The sequence below is a fragment of the Hemibagrus wyckioides genome, linkage group LG13 (assembly GCF_019097595.1).
Source record: "Hemibagrus wyckioides isolate EC202008001 linkage group LG13, SWU_Hwy_1.0, whole genome shotgun sequence".
NCBI classification, from domain to species: Eukaryota; Metazoa; Chordata; class Actinopteri; order Siluriformes; family Bagridae; genus Hemibagrus; species Hemibagrus wyckioides.
This window is the reverse complement of record NC_080722.1, coordinates 19919474-19936970: the sequence shown is the minus strand read 5'-3', so window position 1 is coordinate 19936970 and position 17497 is coordinate 19919474. Positions and strand designations below refer to the sequence as shown.

At 37.8% G+C, this 17497-nt stretch overlaps 1 protein-coding gene and 1 long non-coding RNA gene across 3 annotated transcripts in view; both read right to left on the bottom strand.

Moving 5' to 3' along the window:
• Positions 1-4453, bottom strand: part of LOC131363524 (uncharacterized) — an 81793-nt gene extending 77340 nt beyond the window's left edge. For both annotated transcript variants that reach the window (XR_009206334.1, XM_058406146.1), the window contains exons 1-3: positions 4381-4453; positions 2571-2915; positions 425-775 (exon numbers count right to left, since the gene is read on the bottom strand). Coding sequence is in view for 1 of the 2 variants with exons in the window: in XM_058406146.1 (XP_058262129.1) it covers positions 425-775; positions 2571-2915; positions 4381-4438 (754 nt within the window). In the remaining variant the exon portion in view is untranslated. The remainder of the gene's footprint in view (positions 1-424; positions 776-2570; positions 2916-4380) is intronic.
• Positions 4454-14478: 10025 nt separating this feature from the next.
• LOC131363534 (uncharacterized) lies at positions 14479-17120 on the bottom strand. The gene is made up of 3 exons (XR_009206344.1): positions 16876-17120; positions 16683-16712; positions 14479-16484 (listed from the first exon to the last, which is right to left on the bottom strand). It is a non-coding gene; the product is annotated as an uncharacterized LOC131363534 (long non-coding RNA).
• Positions 17121-17497: the final 377 nt, after the last annotated feature.

The following is a 17497-nucleotide window of genomic DNA, read 5'->3' as shown; positions in this document are numbered from 1 at the left end:
ATGTGCACACTGTATAGCTAATGCTCTTCTGCTGTCATCTACAAACAAATAAACAAAAAGAACATTTGCATTATTTTTACTTTGAGTTAAAATGTAAACTTACCAAACTTCATTAAATCAAAATCATAAGTCATAAAATGATAAAAAGACCAGACTTACCTTTCTTTTTATAACATGTATAAGATAGGCAGCCTAGTATAAGTGATCCGATTACAAATCCAAGTATACACAAAATGATAATTGCAATATGCAGGAAGGAAAGACCTGTGTGGCACAAACACCACAATTAGTAGGGCCATTTTTTTCTTTCTTTAGAGTAGTGCACACAACACAATCTTAGCACTGTTGCTCCACATCCAACTTATTAAGACATCAGCTCTGCTACATCTGTACATGTTTTCTGTATAAAAATTCAGTGACTTACCCAGCTGCTGTACCTCCACAGTTGTGTTAGCTGATAATGCCCCAGAGAACGCTAAACACATATACAGCCCTTTGTCCTCCGTTTGGACATTCTTCAGTCTCATAGAGAAGTTTCCTTTGTTTCTGTCTTCAGCACTGAAGAATTCTACTCTGCCCATGTATCTCTCACCAGTCAACTCTATCAGGATCTGACCCTCTTGATAAAGCAGCACTAAGATATCTTCATCCATTTTCTTCCATGACACCTCTTCTATATTTTCTGGTGGGACATACGAGTCTACAGAGCAATTCAGAGTGATATCTTCACCCACATACACAGATATAACATGGGCTCCAGACACAATCAAACGCTCTGAAATGAGAATTGTTTAAAATTTTGATTATACATTAAGACAATAATAATAACTAGACATGTACATCTCCTGAAGAAAATGTGAGTGGTGCTTGCCATGGCAAAACTCGTCCGTGATGAATTTCCCCTCATTGTGCTGAACGGTTTGATATGTCACATGTGTATATTGCCCTAATTTTGCGATTTCCCATAATTCCTGGGGGTGTCATCTGACGTCACGTGACGTCATTTTGACACACGTCATTCAATTCCCCTCATTGGATTGAGTGTTTTGATATGTCACATGTGTATGTAGCTGTAATTTTGCAATTTCCCATAATTCCCGTGGGTGGGAGTCACGTGACATGATGTGATGTCAACCGGACACACGTCACTCACTTCCCCTCATTGTGCTGAGCGGTTTGATACATCACATGTGTATGTTGCAGTAACATTAGCATCAACGTTAGCATTAATGTTAGCATTAGCATCAACGTTAGCATTATCGTTAGCATTAGCATCAACATTAGCGTTAGCATTAATGTTAGCATTAGCATCAACGTTAGCATTAATGTTAGCATTAGCGTTAGCGTTAGCATTAATGTTAGCATTAGCATCAACATTAGCATTAGCATTAACCTTAGCGTTAGCATTAATGTTAGCATTAGCTTTTGCATTGACATTAGCATTGGCATCAACATTAGCATTAGCATCAACATTAGCATTAGCATTAATGTTAGCATTAGCATCAACATTAGCGTTAGCATCAATGTTAGCATTAGCGTTAGCATTAGCGCTAGCATTAGCATCAACATTAGCATTAGCGTTACCTTTAGCATTGGCATTAATGTTCGCGTTAGCGCTAGCGTTAGCATTAGCATCAACATTAGCATTAGCGCTAGCATTAGCATCAACATTAGCATTAGCATGAGCATTAACAATAGCATAAGCATTAACCTTATCATTAGCCTTAACATGAGCATTTAACATAGGGTGCCAATACTTTTGTGATGTCAAAACTTTTGGAACTCTCCACCATTTATAATGGAGGTCTATGGGACAAAATTCCACTTTGAGCTTCCTTACCGGGAATACCGGAGTTCCGATCGCTTATAAAAGTCATAGAACATCTTTCCCGAACAAGCCGCACGATTTGACACCTCATTCGTGGGTCTACGACAAACGGTGCGGGACTAGTTAGCGGACAAAATTTGTACGGAAGAAGAAGAAGTATGAGGAATAGTAATAGTGATGCTTTGCATAGCAAGCACCACTAATAATAATAATAATAATAATAATAATAATAATGATAATAATGTCAGGAACAGCTGGACAGCTGTGACACAATAGACACACTCGAGCAGGCTTCCGAGGTTTGCACACAATAGACACACACAAAGAATGCTCATGTGTGTCTATTGTTTTTTACCCTGCCTATTGTTCTCTAGCCTGTTGTGTCACCTGTTCCTAATTAACCATAATGTGTAGCCCTATAAATAGAGATCCTGCTGTTCATTTCTTTCTTTCTACCTGTCCCATGGTTACTATGTCAAGTTTTGTTTTGTTTGCCATGTTTAGTTAAGTTTTGGTTTTGTTTTAGTTTATCACGTTATGTCTTAGAGTTAGGTTTGTCTTCCCCATTTCTTGTGTTTATGTAAATAAAACAATGCTTCGCTGAATCCCGCATATGGGTCTGTTTTCCATGGCATGCCGGTGCATGCACCACCACAGAGGTGACAAATAATAATTGACCAAGTTTTAAAAATCAAGAATTTTTACAGAACATTATATGAATTAGGTGAAAGTCTTTACCTACCAATCTCCTTTATTTCAATCAGAGTTTCACCAGAATCCAGCTTTGTGTAAACAGCACACTTATAAACTCCTGCATCTTTATTAGTCACATCTGTAAGGAGGAGGGAGAAGTTTCCATGAGTGATCTCCTTAGGAAAAAAATGAGCTCTTTCATGATAAAGCTGGTTCTGAGACTCTGGTCGACTCTCTCCATCCTGCCACAAGTGCACTAGAGTTTCACTGTCACTTCTTTTCCACTCCACTTCCAGATCTTCCAGTGGTACAGAAGTTTCTACAAAGCAGGGCAGCATCACTGAGTCTCCCAGCTGAACAATGAGAGGACCAGGTGGACCATGGACATGGAACCCTAAAGTAAATAAAAACACTGTTAAAAGTAGCTGACCTAATGTATTAACTGCTGTTCAGGTCAACATGTCTCAGTATAGTTTGTTCTTCCCAACATTTTGTGGCTTTCCTTCATGTAGGCATTACCAGATTCCTTTTGCCTTTCAAAAAAACATTCCACTAGGTAAATGCAAGCACACTACTGCCCACAGAACCAAAAGATCAGAGGGTGGAGTCCGATCTGATCCGCCTGATGTTACTTGGGTGAAGTCAAACCAAAAGTCAAGGCATAGTAGGTAAGTCAGTGTTCTTCAGGTTGGATATGTGTTTATTATTCTGTGTTGTACAGCACCTCTTTGGTTAAAGTTAGAGTTAAAAATTAGGGTTAGGTAATAGGATTAGAGTTTGGCTTGTCAGAGGAGTCAGATCAGGTCCAGTTCCAACCAAGATTGGGTTACTCTAAATTACCACAGTTGTGAATAAGTATGTGTGTGTGATCCACTGATGGACTGCAATAACCTGAATGAAACGTGTTAAAGCTCAGTTTTTTTGCTCCTGAGAGGCACATGGAAAAGAGTTTGCCCCACTGACTTGAGGACTGGAGATCCTAAAGATATCACTATCTATTTATCATGACAGTAAAATCGGCTGTGTTCTGGGGGCAGGATTGGTGGTGTTACTCTCTTCCTTAACATTCAGATTGATATTAGCCAATCCCTGGAAGTTACTAGTTTTGTAATAGGGAAGAGCTAGCTGGTGAGTGGGAATTGGCCAATGAACAAATTAGCAGAATATGGGGTTAAAAAATATAATCAACTGTATCAGCATCTAATCGCAAGTCTGCACTGGAAAACATATTTTAGGACATATATTATAATTTCACAAATAATATTTTTACTATCACACACATCACCATCTCTCTAACTATGTCCTCTGTTTCATTGTCTTAAACTGTCACATCATCGCTGAGATCCCTTCATACCCCATTTCCCATCAGCATCACCAACTACATGTCATGAGACTGTCTTGTGTTCAAGTTCACCAGATTTCTAAATAAACACGCCTGTTCATAATAACACACACCCTTAAACCCAAACTTTCTAATAGTAATTGTGACGACTCACTCCTAGCATTTCAACTATTTTGATTCATTTGATTCATTCAGTTTCCAAACATTTTGATTATGTAATTTGTTTTTCTGATTTTAATTATTTTAATTCTGTTTGCCCTGGTTAAATGTAAAATACATTTGTACGTACAAACGTACAAATGTATTTTAGAAACGTACTTAAATAAGTATTTACATATTATAGAAATGTATTTATAAATGTATATTTTTTGCTTCCTGGTTCAGGTTAGTCTGCAGTTTTCCAGACGAACTGTTACAAGGTGAATCGGGAAAAATAAAACCTACACTGCATTTCAGCTTCATATAACTAGAAGTGAATTCACAGAGCACTAACAAGCAGAATAATACTTTACATTACCGTCACAGATGAACACTAACAGCATCAGATACAAGTACATTTTCAGAGCAGTCTCCATTCCTGCGAAGAAGAAACTTTCTCTTTCACTTTCACTTTTCGGGTCACGTGGGTAAAGAGAAGCTCCGTGAACCCCGCCCCCTCCCCCACCATCTGAGCACATTGTACAAATACTTATAGTGTTAATCATATTCACATTTTCTGTAAACTTTAATGAACGGGTTAAAGTTTAATCAGTCTTATAATCCTTATGAAGCTGTGTGAAACGGTACATTCGTCTCTCTTAGTATGAGGTTGTATAACTGTATTGTAGCTCTGCCGTGTACAAAATACAATTTTAATTTATTAATAATTATTAATATTCGACATTTCAAATCAATTCACTGAAATTTTAATTAATCCCCGCAAAAGGGCTTTTTTACCAGTATAAAAATAGACTATAGTCTTTTGATCAGACAAAAGTTATAGACATCTAGTTATAGACGGTTTTTTCCTTTTCGTTTTTTTTTTATTTAGGAATGAGCTTTCTTCGTTTTCCCTTGGCAAAAAAACTGTTAATGATAATGATCATAATTTATAATTCATTGTAATGCAGGGACGATTCTATGATTATCATTAATTAATTAATTAATTAATTAATTAATTAAAATAAAGGTTTGACTAACAGGGTAGGATGGTAAACTTATTGCAGCATTCCACTGTATTGCATAGATGTGTATAACATTTGAGAACTGAATAAGCCAAAGATCTTCCTGATCTCTCTCTCACACACACACACACACACACTTGTCCTCTGATCCTCGCTCTGCGACGCCACGGTCTGCGGATTGAAGAACGTCCTGAAAGACGGGGAGGAGCCGAAAGTCTGCCGGAGTTTCATATGAAATTTAAAGAGGACTGAGGCGATCACCAATTTGTGTACAGTTTATGGATTTTTAAAAAATGGCCTAGCGACCCCCATGTTGTAATGTATAATTATGAGCTGTTTTTTCTCTACATGACATGACACCTTATGTGGCACACAATTTCAAGTCATTTGTCTAAGCCTACTTTAAAGGCAAAAATAAAATAGTGGCTCTGTAATGTTTCTTACTGCTCAGCTCGACACTGCATGAAGTTCACAAGTGTCCTGTGACCAGGACTGTAACCAGACACCGAGTCCTCCAGATGTACACCATAATGCCAAAAGTTTTGGGACACCCCTCCAAATCATTGGTATGCTTCAGCATACCAAGACATTTTCAACAATTCCATACTCCCAACTTTGTGGGAACAGTTTGGTGATGACCCCTTCCTGTTCCAACATGACAGCACACCAGTGCACAAAGCAAGGTCCATAAAGGCATGGATGAGCGAGTTTGGTGTGGAGGAACTTCACAGAGTCCTAATCTCAACTCGATAGAACATCTTTGGGATGAATTAGAGCGGAAACTGTGAGCCAGATTTTTGCGTCCAACATCAGGTCAACTCCATGTTACATTCATGTGCATGTAAAGGCAGACGTCCAGTTTTGGCCTGGCTCACAGTCTGCACTCTAATTCATCCCAAAGGTGTTCTATCGGGTTGAGGTCGGGACTCTGTCCATGCCTTTATGTACCTTGCTTTGTGCACTGGTGCGCAGTCACGTTGGAACGGGAAGGGGTCATCCCCAAACTCAAGCTTCAGTGTGTTATGAGATGCTTTTTTGCTGACCACAGTTGTAGAGTGATTATTTGCGTTACTGCATCCTTCCTTTCAATTTAAACCAGATCCCAAATCACTGAGATCACATTTCCTCCCATTTTTGTTTGTTGTGAACCTTAACTGAAGTTCATGCTGTGTATCTGTGTGATATTAATGCATTGCTCTGCTGCATCCTGATTGGCTGATTGAATAACTGCATGAATCAACTGCGATTGGCTAGCTGTGACTGGCTAGCCTAATGTTAGTGCCTGTACTGTGTATGATTGACAGTATGAAACAGCATCAACTTCTTGAAAGGGGTTTTCATGTTAAAAAAAAAGATAAGATAAGATAAGATAAGATAAGATAAGATAAGATAAGATAAGATAAGATAAGATAAGATAAGATAAGATAAGATAAACCTTTATTATTGTACAGTAAAACATTCATCAATTTCATCATTCACTCTTTTCTTATATATTTTGTCTGATGCTCCTTCCTGCCACTAGAGGACAATAAAGATCTAACAACGATTAATCAACGTTTTGTCTAGAAATGCCACATTTTAACAAGTGATTTGTGAGGAATTCATATCAAAATCGTCCATCGTAATGCTACACGTTATTCCTCTTGTAGTTGGAAGGTCTGAATATTTTTATATTTAATTCCTTTTTTTGTGTGTGTAAGTTAAGGGGCAGGGTTTGTACAGAGGAAGTGATGATGTGTGTTTAGTGGTGTGTATAATAAAGATATGTGTCTATATTTGTAGCCCTGCGATGGACTGGTGACCTATCCAGGGCGTACCCCTGCCTTTCCCTGTGCTGGGATGAGCTCCAGAAAATCCCTGTGACCCTAATTAGGAATAAAGCGGGTATAGAAAATGGATGGATGGATAATGTACAGGAAGGACCGACTGCCCCTGAGCTCACGTGTATCATCCGTATCGCTGTATGTGGTGTTCACCTGGGATTTGTGAAGCGTTGCTTTATCAGCTTGCTTCAGCTTTATGCCTTAATTTTGTGTCAAATGAAGAACCAGCATCACCATGGATGATGATCTGCTGTGCTGTGAGACAGTGGTCACGTCCTGAGTGTCCTGTATCTTAATTTATATCATTGTAGAACACATGTATAGCTGCAGCAGATGAAAAATGTCAGAATTTAGATCTTTTTGTTATTTTTATTTTTTTTAACTTAATCAGACGTGGAAGAGCTGTGGGAGCTTTTCTCATTAGAATCAGACGTTTTCCTGCAGTAACAAGCAGATTTTCTCATGATAACACATTGTGTGTCGTAGCGAGGTGCTTCTCTTGTGGCAATTAAGCTTCATGTCTGATAATAATGAGGCACTAATGGTCTTTTTTCCCTGTGTGGCAAAAGTACGCTTTTGTTCGCAATTCTTGTTCTTGTTTTTTTTTTTTTTTAAAGTTCCAAACTGTACATGAACGTGTGAGAAACATCTTCATTCCAGTGCACAGATGTATTCATGCTCATCAAGTCATAAATGACCTGTTAGTGACTGGAAATATCACATTCCTTCTGTGTGAGACTGTGTGTGTTGGAGACTGTGTGTGTGTGTATGTGTGTGTGTGTGTGAGATTGTTCATTCAATTCAATTCAATTTTATTTGTATAGCACTTTTAACAATGGACATTGTCTCAAAGCAGCTTTACAGAACATAAGAAACAAAAAACAAAAAAAGCCTTTGACACCCGAGAGTGTGATTATAAACATGGGCATCGCAAGGCCATTTTTAGGGGGGCTTTAACATTTCTTATTTCTTATTTTTATGAACATTTCTATTAAATGAAGCCCTTAACACATATGAAAGGATAGTCTACTTTGTAAAACAATCATGTTGTTTCTGTTCTCACTTGAAAACTTAACTTTCAATATAAAACATGTTACAGTGCATGTAGCATTAACTACCATACAGTTATATGAACAGAAATGATTAAAGACAGTGACATACAGTGACTTCAAAAACTTTGTCCCTTCTTCTCACAGGCTGCTTCAATTTTGCTTTTTTATTTTTATTTTTTTTAACTTTTGAAAGTGAATCACAACACCTACATAGTCTATTCCATTTTCCAGCCTCATAATGGTGTTGTTTATATTGCTAATATGGATAGTCAATGTAAGTTTAAAGTTATATGTTCTTTTCTGGTTAAATATTTCTGTACTGGCCAAATTGTGATGGCTAGATGACTGGATCAGAGCATCTCCAAAACTGCAGCTCTTGTGGGGTGTTCCCGATTTGCAGTGGCCAGCATCTGTACAAAAGTGGTCCAAGGAAAGAACAGTGTTGAACCAGCGACAGGGTTCAAGGCTCACTGATGCACATGGAGAGCAAAGGCTGGCCCGTGTGATCCAATCTAACAGACAAGCTACTGTTGCTCAAATTGCTGAAGAAGTTAATGCTGGTTCTGATAGGAACAGGTGTCAGAATACACAGTGCATGACGGGTCAGGGCTGTTTTGGCAGCAAAAGGGGAACCAAAACAATATTAGACAGGTGGTCATAAGGTTATGCCTGGTCGGTGTACATAATAGAAGAAAACACACTTCCTGCTGTGGAGGTTAGGTGAACTGCAAACATTTTAATTTTGTCTGTATCTTGCTTATTTTGTTTGCTCATGCGTACACTTTGTGAGTGCTCAACTTTTAAAATTACCTCAGAGTACTTGTTGATTTAGTATGAGGGAGAGAAAAACTCTTATGCACCGCTAATACAAAGTGAACTTTCAACGCCATTTTAACTAGCATCTGTGGAAATACATTCACTGAACAACCTCTTGACTCTTTGGGACTTACCATCTTTTTGAGGTAAGTTGTCTTTTACTCAGGCTTTTTTTTGAGATGCTTATAACGTTAGCTTACATTTGCTAGATTAAGTTACGAGTTATATTAACATTTACTTTCTTGTCTTCACTTGCAAAGGGCTAGTTGAGGTTGTTCCCAACCAATTGGATGGAGAAGAATAACAATTAGCACTTTTTAAGACCATTATTGGATGGTACCGGCTGGTGTGCTGTTTATTCTTTTCTACCTGTGTCTTCTTTGAAGGCAAATCCTGTTATGCCTCAAGGCAGTTCATGCTGATTATTGATTACAAAATTGTGAACAACAATTTTTTTTCAGCAAAAGTTGAAAATACATAAAACACAAACCTCAAACACAAACACAAAACATCCTCACCCTCATCTCAGATCTCTCTGATTATGAATGGAGAAATACATGTTAAATATGGACCTGTCCAATGTTTTAATGTTTAAGACTAACCACTAATAATATTTTTTTTTGTTTTTTTAGTTAGCTTTAGTGTTTTAATAAGCATTGTTTTTGGTTCTGTGAAATTTATGTCAACTCACTTGCTGCACATTTTGCCGAAGGTACTAATACCTAATTAGATTACTTGAAGCATAAGGACAAGGTAACTATCTGTACACTGAGGTAAATAAACTTGCTTCTGGAGAGGATTTGAGCCTTTGTTCCAGAGACAATTCCAGAGACAGAGACTAGTCTGAATTGTGTGACAGTTCAGACTAGGTTAAAGGCTGGTGGCATTTGGTCACCCAAATGAGGATGGGTTTCCTTTTGAGTCTGGTTCCTCTCAAGGTTTCTTCATCATACTTGCCACAGTCGCCTCAGTCACCTCAGGATTGCCCACTTGGGATAACATATCTAGGACTGTTTATGTTTGTTGTTTTCTTATGTTGTTTCTTATGTAAAGCTGCTTTGAGACAATGCTCTTTATTAAAAACGCTATACAAATAAAATTGAATTGAATTGAATTCAGTTGCTAAGATCTAAGTATGTCCTTTAAGGTAAGCAAACTGACCACAAACACATCCTAAATTTGTCTTAATTTTCTGAATATACTACTATTGTATAAGCCATCCTGTCATCATAAAAAGTGTCAAAGTTGAAGTGTTTCACTTCTGCAACATTTCAGGTATGTATTTAACTCCTGTGAGCGGTTATAGACTTGGAGGAAACAAATTGCTGCCCACTGGGATGCCCTTCATGAGATTCTAAATTATTTAAATTCCAAGAAACAAGGTATTCCGGTATTTATGAGTTTTTCGGATTTGTTTGCCTGTGTTTATTGATTTCCGAACTTTGCCACCCAATTTGTCTATCTGGTAATAAATCTGCTTATGGATCCAAGATCCTCTGCCTCTGGATCCTTACAGAATACTTTGTCTGAAATGGTTCCAGCAGAGAATGCTCAAATTCAGGCTGTGGTAGCTTACCAAAGAGCAATCATCTGGGCGTATCAGGAGCAACTAGCAGCCTTACAAGCCGCCAATGAACAGCTTTAACAACCCAGACTGCATATAGTGGGTGGAATGATGCAGCTCTCCTGGCGGTCTTCCGTGAGGGGCTTCGTCCAGCTCTGCAGGCTGAAATGGTGTGCTGAGACACTAACACCACCTTGTCTCAATATATATCCCCGGGGCCCCCCGACTGGACAAACTTCTCCGCCAACAATGCCCTGGTGTCTGTCCTTGTGCAGAGACCTGGTTTCGAGTGGAGTATTTAAGCCCAGGGAGGAGAGGCCAGAGCCCATGCAACTAGGTCAAACCTGAGCGACAGCATCAGGCCCGTCTCCAACTATGCTTCTACTGTGGAGGCTCAGGCTTCTGTCTGCCCCGAGAGGTGGGGGGAATTTGTCTATATTCACACTTGACTCTGCCTGTACAGTTGCACTGTGCTAGAATTGGCATCCTCTCAGCCTTAGTAGACTCCAGAGTGCCCATCAACCTGATTGACTACCATATTGTGGAGGAACTGGGCCTACCCACCCTGCCTTGTATCACTTCTCTCCGAGTTACAGCCATGGACAACCAACCCTTCAGGAAGGGCTTCACAACTCTCCAGACCATCTCCATCACACTCCTACTAGGGCTATTTCACACCGAGGAGTTCTCATTATATGTCACCTAGGCTTCCCCTGGTTTCAGCTCCACAACCCACACATGTCCTGGAGAGAGGGAGAACTGATCCACTGGTCACCCTACTGCCTGAACCACTGTTTCAAGAACCTTGTCTCATGCCCCTGCCTTGCCACCGCCACTAAAAGTCCAGTAAGCTCAGGATCCTTGAACCTCCCACAGAAATACCAGAGGTGTTCAGCAAGAAAAAGACTACCCAACTTCCCCCCAGTCGTTCCTGGGATTGCGCCATAGATCTGCTGCCCAATGCCATGCCGCCCAAAGACAGAATTTATCCCCTCTCTCTCCCAGAGAATAAGGCCATAGAGGAGTATATTGAGGAGGCCCTGGCTATGGGATACATGAGTCCCTCAACCTCTCCTGCAGCCACGAGGTTCTTCTTCGTCAAAAAGAAAGATGGAGATCTCTGGCCCTGCATTGACTTTCGGGGTCTGAATGCACTCATGGTGAATTTTCGCTATGCCCTACCATTATTCCTGGCAGCCTTGGAACAACTAAGGGTGGCATGAATCTTCTCCAAACTGGACTTACATAGTGCTTATAACCTGGTGCGCATCAAAGAGGGGGATGAATGGAAGACAGACTTTCATACCACGAGAGGGCACTATGAGTACCAGATTATGCCATACAGGCACACCAATGCTCCTGCTGTCTTTCCAGCTTTCATCAATGAAATATTCAAAGACTTGATTAACAAATATGTCATCACATTATCTTAATCTACTCCGCCACCTATGGCGATCACGTGCATCATGGCTTTTACACCATAAACTTTATGTGAAAGCTGAGAATTGTAAATTTCATAAGGATACTATCACATTCCTGGAATATGTTATTTCACAGAGGGGAGTAGAAATGGACTTTAGTAAGTTTCGAGCCATGGCAGAGTGTCCAGAACCCACAATCAAGGAGTTGCAGCATTTCCTGGGGTTTGTGAATTTCTACTGGTGGTTTATCCAGAACTACAGCTTCATAGCCAACCCACTAACTTCTCTTCTGCAGGGGAAGCCCAAACGACTGCTCTGGACTGATAAAGCCAGAACTGCTTTCGAACATCTTAAAAAGAGCTTTACCACAGCCCCCACTCTCAAACAACCTGACCCAAGCCTTCCATTTATTGTGAAGGTTGACACCTCCAGTTGTGGCATAGGAGCTGTTTTGTCACAGTGCTACGGGGACCCTGGAAAATTGTACCCATGTTCATATTTATCCCATAAGCTGACTTTGGCAGAAAACAACTATGTATCTACCACACTTCATCCCCGAATATTACAATGAGTACACGCAGCTCCTAGTTCGGGCCTTCAGCATTCACCTTAATATATCCCTGATACTGAACAAGGCCTGGGGAACCATCTGACATACCCTTGGTGGATGACTGGGTCCATCGCAGCCAAGAAGTCACATCTTGGACATATTTTTGGGACATATCTAACACCACCAAGGAAGGAACACTTCCGGAGTTTTAGGACATGTAAGCAGCGTGCATGCTACATACAACACTAAGTATTGTTTCTTGTGAGACTTACCAAGCCATACGATTTCCTGCCTTTGTTTGGATTATTGTGAATGAGCTCTGCTTTGTTTTCCAGTATTTACGAGTTACGGTTTTGCTATTTCAGATTTGTTTGCTTGTGTTTATTGATTTCCGGTTTTGACTCTTTTCTGCGTGTTTCCTGTTTCCAAACTTTGCCTGCTGATTTGTTTATCTGGTAATAAATCTGCTTATGGATCCTAGGTCCTCCAGCACTGGTGTTTCCTTACAAATGTATAATTCATTGAAGCAAAGTTTAACAACTTTGAACCACTTCTTGAAAAATTAGAAGGCTGTTTATCTCTGTGTTGGCAACATGTTCAATCACTGCATCACTCTAACATTTGATTTGTGTATCTTTTCTGGCTGCAAAGAGGATCATGATCCCAGAGTGGACAGCATGCGAGTCCTCAAGCTAAGCTAGGTTCCAGTTTCTCAAACATCATGTCCATGTCTATCCCATCCCTCTTGTTCAACAAGGGCAAGTAAGCCCTGATACACAATGTTTATTCATTCCACAATGGATTATTCATCATATGGACACATGCTGTTTTTTCAAAATTTCATTACTAATTTGTGACTATATTGGACAAGGTATTAAATCAGTTCAAGCTGTTTTCTTGAAGTCTGACAATGATATTTTTGTGCCTTGGTTTACAATGGGCCTTATTCACTTAGTGTAGTAATTTATCATAAGCAGCTGTTGACAGTAAAAGCTATGCCAACCAACTGTAATGCATTATGTGTTGTACTGTATTTTTTACAGTGAAATTCTGGCAACTACAGCTGCTGGTAATTTACCATAAATTTGAACTTAAAATAAAATACCATAATATAATATACGCTTGTTTTTATCTGAGAAAGACTGTAATTAGGTATACAGTATATCGCTTATTTTACAGTAGTTTACCATAAACAGGTTTACATTCTGTCTGTATTTTAACAGTAATTTTTTGTAAAACGAACAAGTTTTCAACTGTGAAATTTATGGTTGCAAATAAAGCATTCCGTAAAGTGCTGAACAGTGTCACTGTTCAATTTACTGTGAAGTTCTGGTAATAATAAATAAATCATTGCTTTCAAATAATGATCTCGTTTTCACAATTTAATCACATTATTAATCACATAATTAAGTGATTAGGAACCTGTTCCCCTAGCTGCCTTAATAAGTTTTAATATAGTTTATTTAGAATTAGGTATTAGAAACATTGCAGGGAACAAAAATGAAAACTTTCATGTAAGTAACATCACCTAAAATTGCTTAAGCAAAATTTGTATTATTTTGTTTAAAATGTCCTTAACTGTTTAATAACATTATTAAGAACCAAATATTAGAACCCAAACCTGAACAGGCCTAATTTCCTGTACAGAATTAATTACTTCCTGTATGTCTGGCTATAAAAAAGAAAAGAATATCTGATATAGCTGTTTTTGTTATTGATGTTTTTTTTTTTGTTTTTAAGGATGATCCATGTAGAAAGTGTTTTCTGTGAGCAACAAATCACACAAAGTGTGACAAATCACACTGCAAAGTAAAACTAAGCTCTGATACTGAAAACAATTATCCAGGTTTCAGCTGAAATACAGTATTTGGTTTTATTTCTAATCACACTTTCAGTGTAGTCTCTCATACATAAAGAACTTTATTCAACATTATTTTATTTAACTTTAGCTGGTTCCTGACTAAAGAGAAGCGTCATGTTATGTAGGGTCAGGAAACGTTAAATATCGTTTCTGTTCATAATGAAGAAAAATGAAGAATAAATCTTTCTGAATTATTTTAATATAAATCTAATATCAGTGTGTTAGAGGCCTTCCTAAGAGAAGACATGGTATTAATTGCAATAACTGTAGTAAACATTTGTAGTCAGAAATGAAAAAAATTTGACTAACGAAACAGAATAGTAATGAATTTATTTGTTTCATTATTATTATAACAAACCTGGAAGCACTGTGTTCACATGACTGAATATATTATAGGACCAGTACATGAGATTTGGCAACAATAACAAGCAACATGCAACATTTTTGTTATACGGAATGTATTTCTGTTACACTGAATACTACTCTGTACTCACAATTAGATTCATTTATTCATATATGCCACATTTTACATAGAATATACAAAGAATTCAGTGTTTTAAGACACAGCACATCATGATTCCTGCTGCTTTTTAGATTCTTTTGAAATGCAGAAGAACCAATATATATATATTAAGGCTGGGCAAAAGACTACCCACCTATCTATCTATCTATCTATCTATCTATCTATCTATCTATCTATCTATCTATCTATCTATCTATCTATCTATCTATCTATCTATCTATCTATCTATCTATCTATCTATCTATCTAAAATGAAAATGTCCATGTAAAAGTTCGGTGCCTTTCTCAGTGTCATTGACACTTTACACCTTATTTGAAGTTTGAAAAGTATACAGTGACATTTCCTGTGTTCCTGTACTGAACATTATACACAATTATAGACATACTTTTTTTTTTTACTTTCACATCCCTCACACATCACAGGTGAATCTGACAGATGATTAAACAATACAAGAAATGTTTTTAATGCCAGACTGAGTTTAAATCCTAATCTTTATCCTACAATATGTTTTAAAATAGGCAATAACATAAAATCCTGTCATAATACCTGGCAATTAAATAATAAAAACGATTAGAATGATAAAGCACACATGAAGACAAGAGATTCAAGTATAACACAAAGGATTGTTAAATAAATAAATAAATAAATAAATAAATAAATAATGTGTATTAAAAAAATTAAATATAAAAATATAACACATCTTTAAAATAAATCTCTAAGGGGATCAAACTAGTGCATTCAGTTACTTACAGTTATGGGGAAAAAGGACACCTTTCTTCAATTCTATATTTTTATTTATCAGGACCTAAACAATAATTGTGTGGTTCTCACCAACTTCTATAAAGAAACTAATAACCTCAGGTACTGTACTCATTTTATACCCCAAAAATACATACACCTTTCCTACCTGCACCATTAATAAGAGAGTAATTAGCAGCCAGGTTTCGAATGAAATAAACAAAATTAGTTCATCATCATGAAGTGTGACTATGTCTGTAAAAGCAGAACTTTGGGCAGTTTGGTGTACAGGATCACTCGTGTGTGTGTCTACATCATGCCAAGAAGAAAGGACATCAGCCAGGACTCAGAGAAACTGTTGCTGCTCATCAGTCTGTGAATGATTATAAGGCCGTCTCTATATAATTTCAAATTCATCATTCTACAGGACTGTTTACATGTGGGGAGATACAGCTGCTCTTCAATACTGCTGCTCTGTATATCTGAGGAGTGAGCGTCTCAGCAAATTCAGTCCAAGCTCACACTGTTTAATTCTCAGACATGTAAAGAAAACCCCAAAGCAACATCTTAAGCCTCTGTAAGCAGATTAAACCAACTGTGAAGCATGGGGGGATGATGATTTGGGCTTGCTGATCTACAGGACCTGGAACTCATGCAGTCAGTGAGACAGTTGATGAAGTCCACTTTATTACCAGAATATTCTTGAGAAATTTGAGATCATCTGTCCAGCAGTTTAATCTGAGCTTTCAGGTCATGAAACAGGACAATGATGCTAAATGTTCAGAATGTTGGTTCATGTTTAGGGAAAAAATGATTACATGTCAGAATGTGGTTTTTTTTGGTTCTCACCTGAGTGTGTTTCTAGAAGTTGCTGTGAACCAAACAGTGGTTATTAGTCCCTGATATATAAAAAGAACTTATGGGGGGTGTTTTGTTTTCCCCATAACTGCATACAGTACCACAGCTAGAAAACAAATCTTTTTTTCATTGAAGAAGCATAGACTAGTCATCTATTACAGTTACTAGCAGTTGCTGTAGGGATGTCAGCTAGTCAGAAACCAGGTAAACGTACATTAGCAATCTTCAGGGTTTGTGTTTGAGGAATCTTTGCTTTAAACAAAAGGGGGAGGATTATTCATGAGTATAAATATATGAAAAGCCCAGTTTAATGAGTAATGTATTAGTAAAATATAGTAAGTGTAAGTAAATGAATTGTGAATCAGATTTTAATGTTTTGTTATTTGTTTAAACTCTACGTAGTTATATAAACAATTAATGTAAAATAAAATAATGTGGTATTTATCCTACCTGCTAAGGCCTTGAGGGCTGAGGATCAAGCTAGGTTAAGCAAGGTTAAGGTGAGTCCTTTTTTAAAGGCAAGGCATTATTTATAGGAAGGCATTATTTATATGATGTACAATGTGGAAATTGCACAAAAGTTAATGATTTTGAATGCTTCTATTTATTCCATGTTAAATATTACACACAGTTATATACTGACCCTCTGAGTCTTTTTACACACACACGACTGTCGCAGCTCTTGTATGTCATTTGCAATCTGTAATAATGGAATACAAAATGATCATGTCTTCAGTCTAAACAAAACTGATAAGGAAACTAAATCCTTCTGTATATTCATATCTTTTAAAACACACACATACCCTTCTCTGTTTCCCTGTATGAAAGTAAAACATGACAGTGTTTTAGAACAGAAACTGGTTAGAGAGTACAGAAGTACTAAACAGATCTAACAGATTATACTTACAGAAAGTAGATATTTGTAAAGCAAGGTAGCATGCAGCAAAGATGCTTTCAGTGGGTAGGAGAATCACTCGCAGATCCACTGTCCGCTCACCAGTTCCTGTTTATAATAACGTGTGGAAAAAAAAAGAAATTGAAGTTCCATATGTATTTATTACTAGACTGATTTCAATAATATTTTTGTGTTAATGTCTTATTTATGTCAGTAATTTCACACTAACATATTTTACAGTGATGAATTTTATAGTATTATTATTAAAATCACAGACCATAGAGCCCACTCACGTGCTTTTTGGATCAGCTCTACTAATAATGCACCAGCGTTCACAAAAACAACCCCCACTGTACCAAACATGAACACA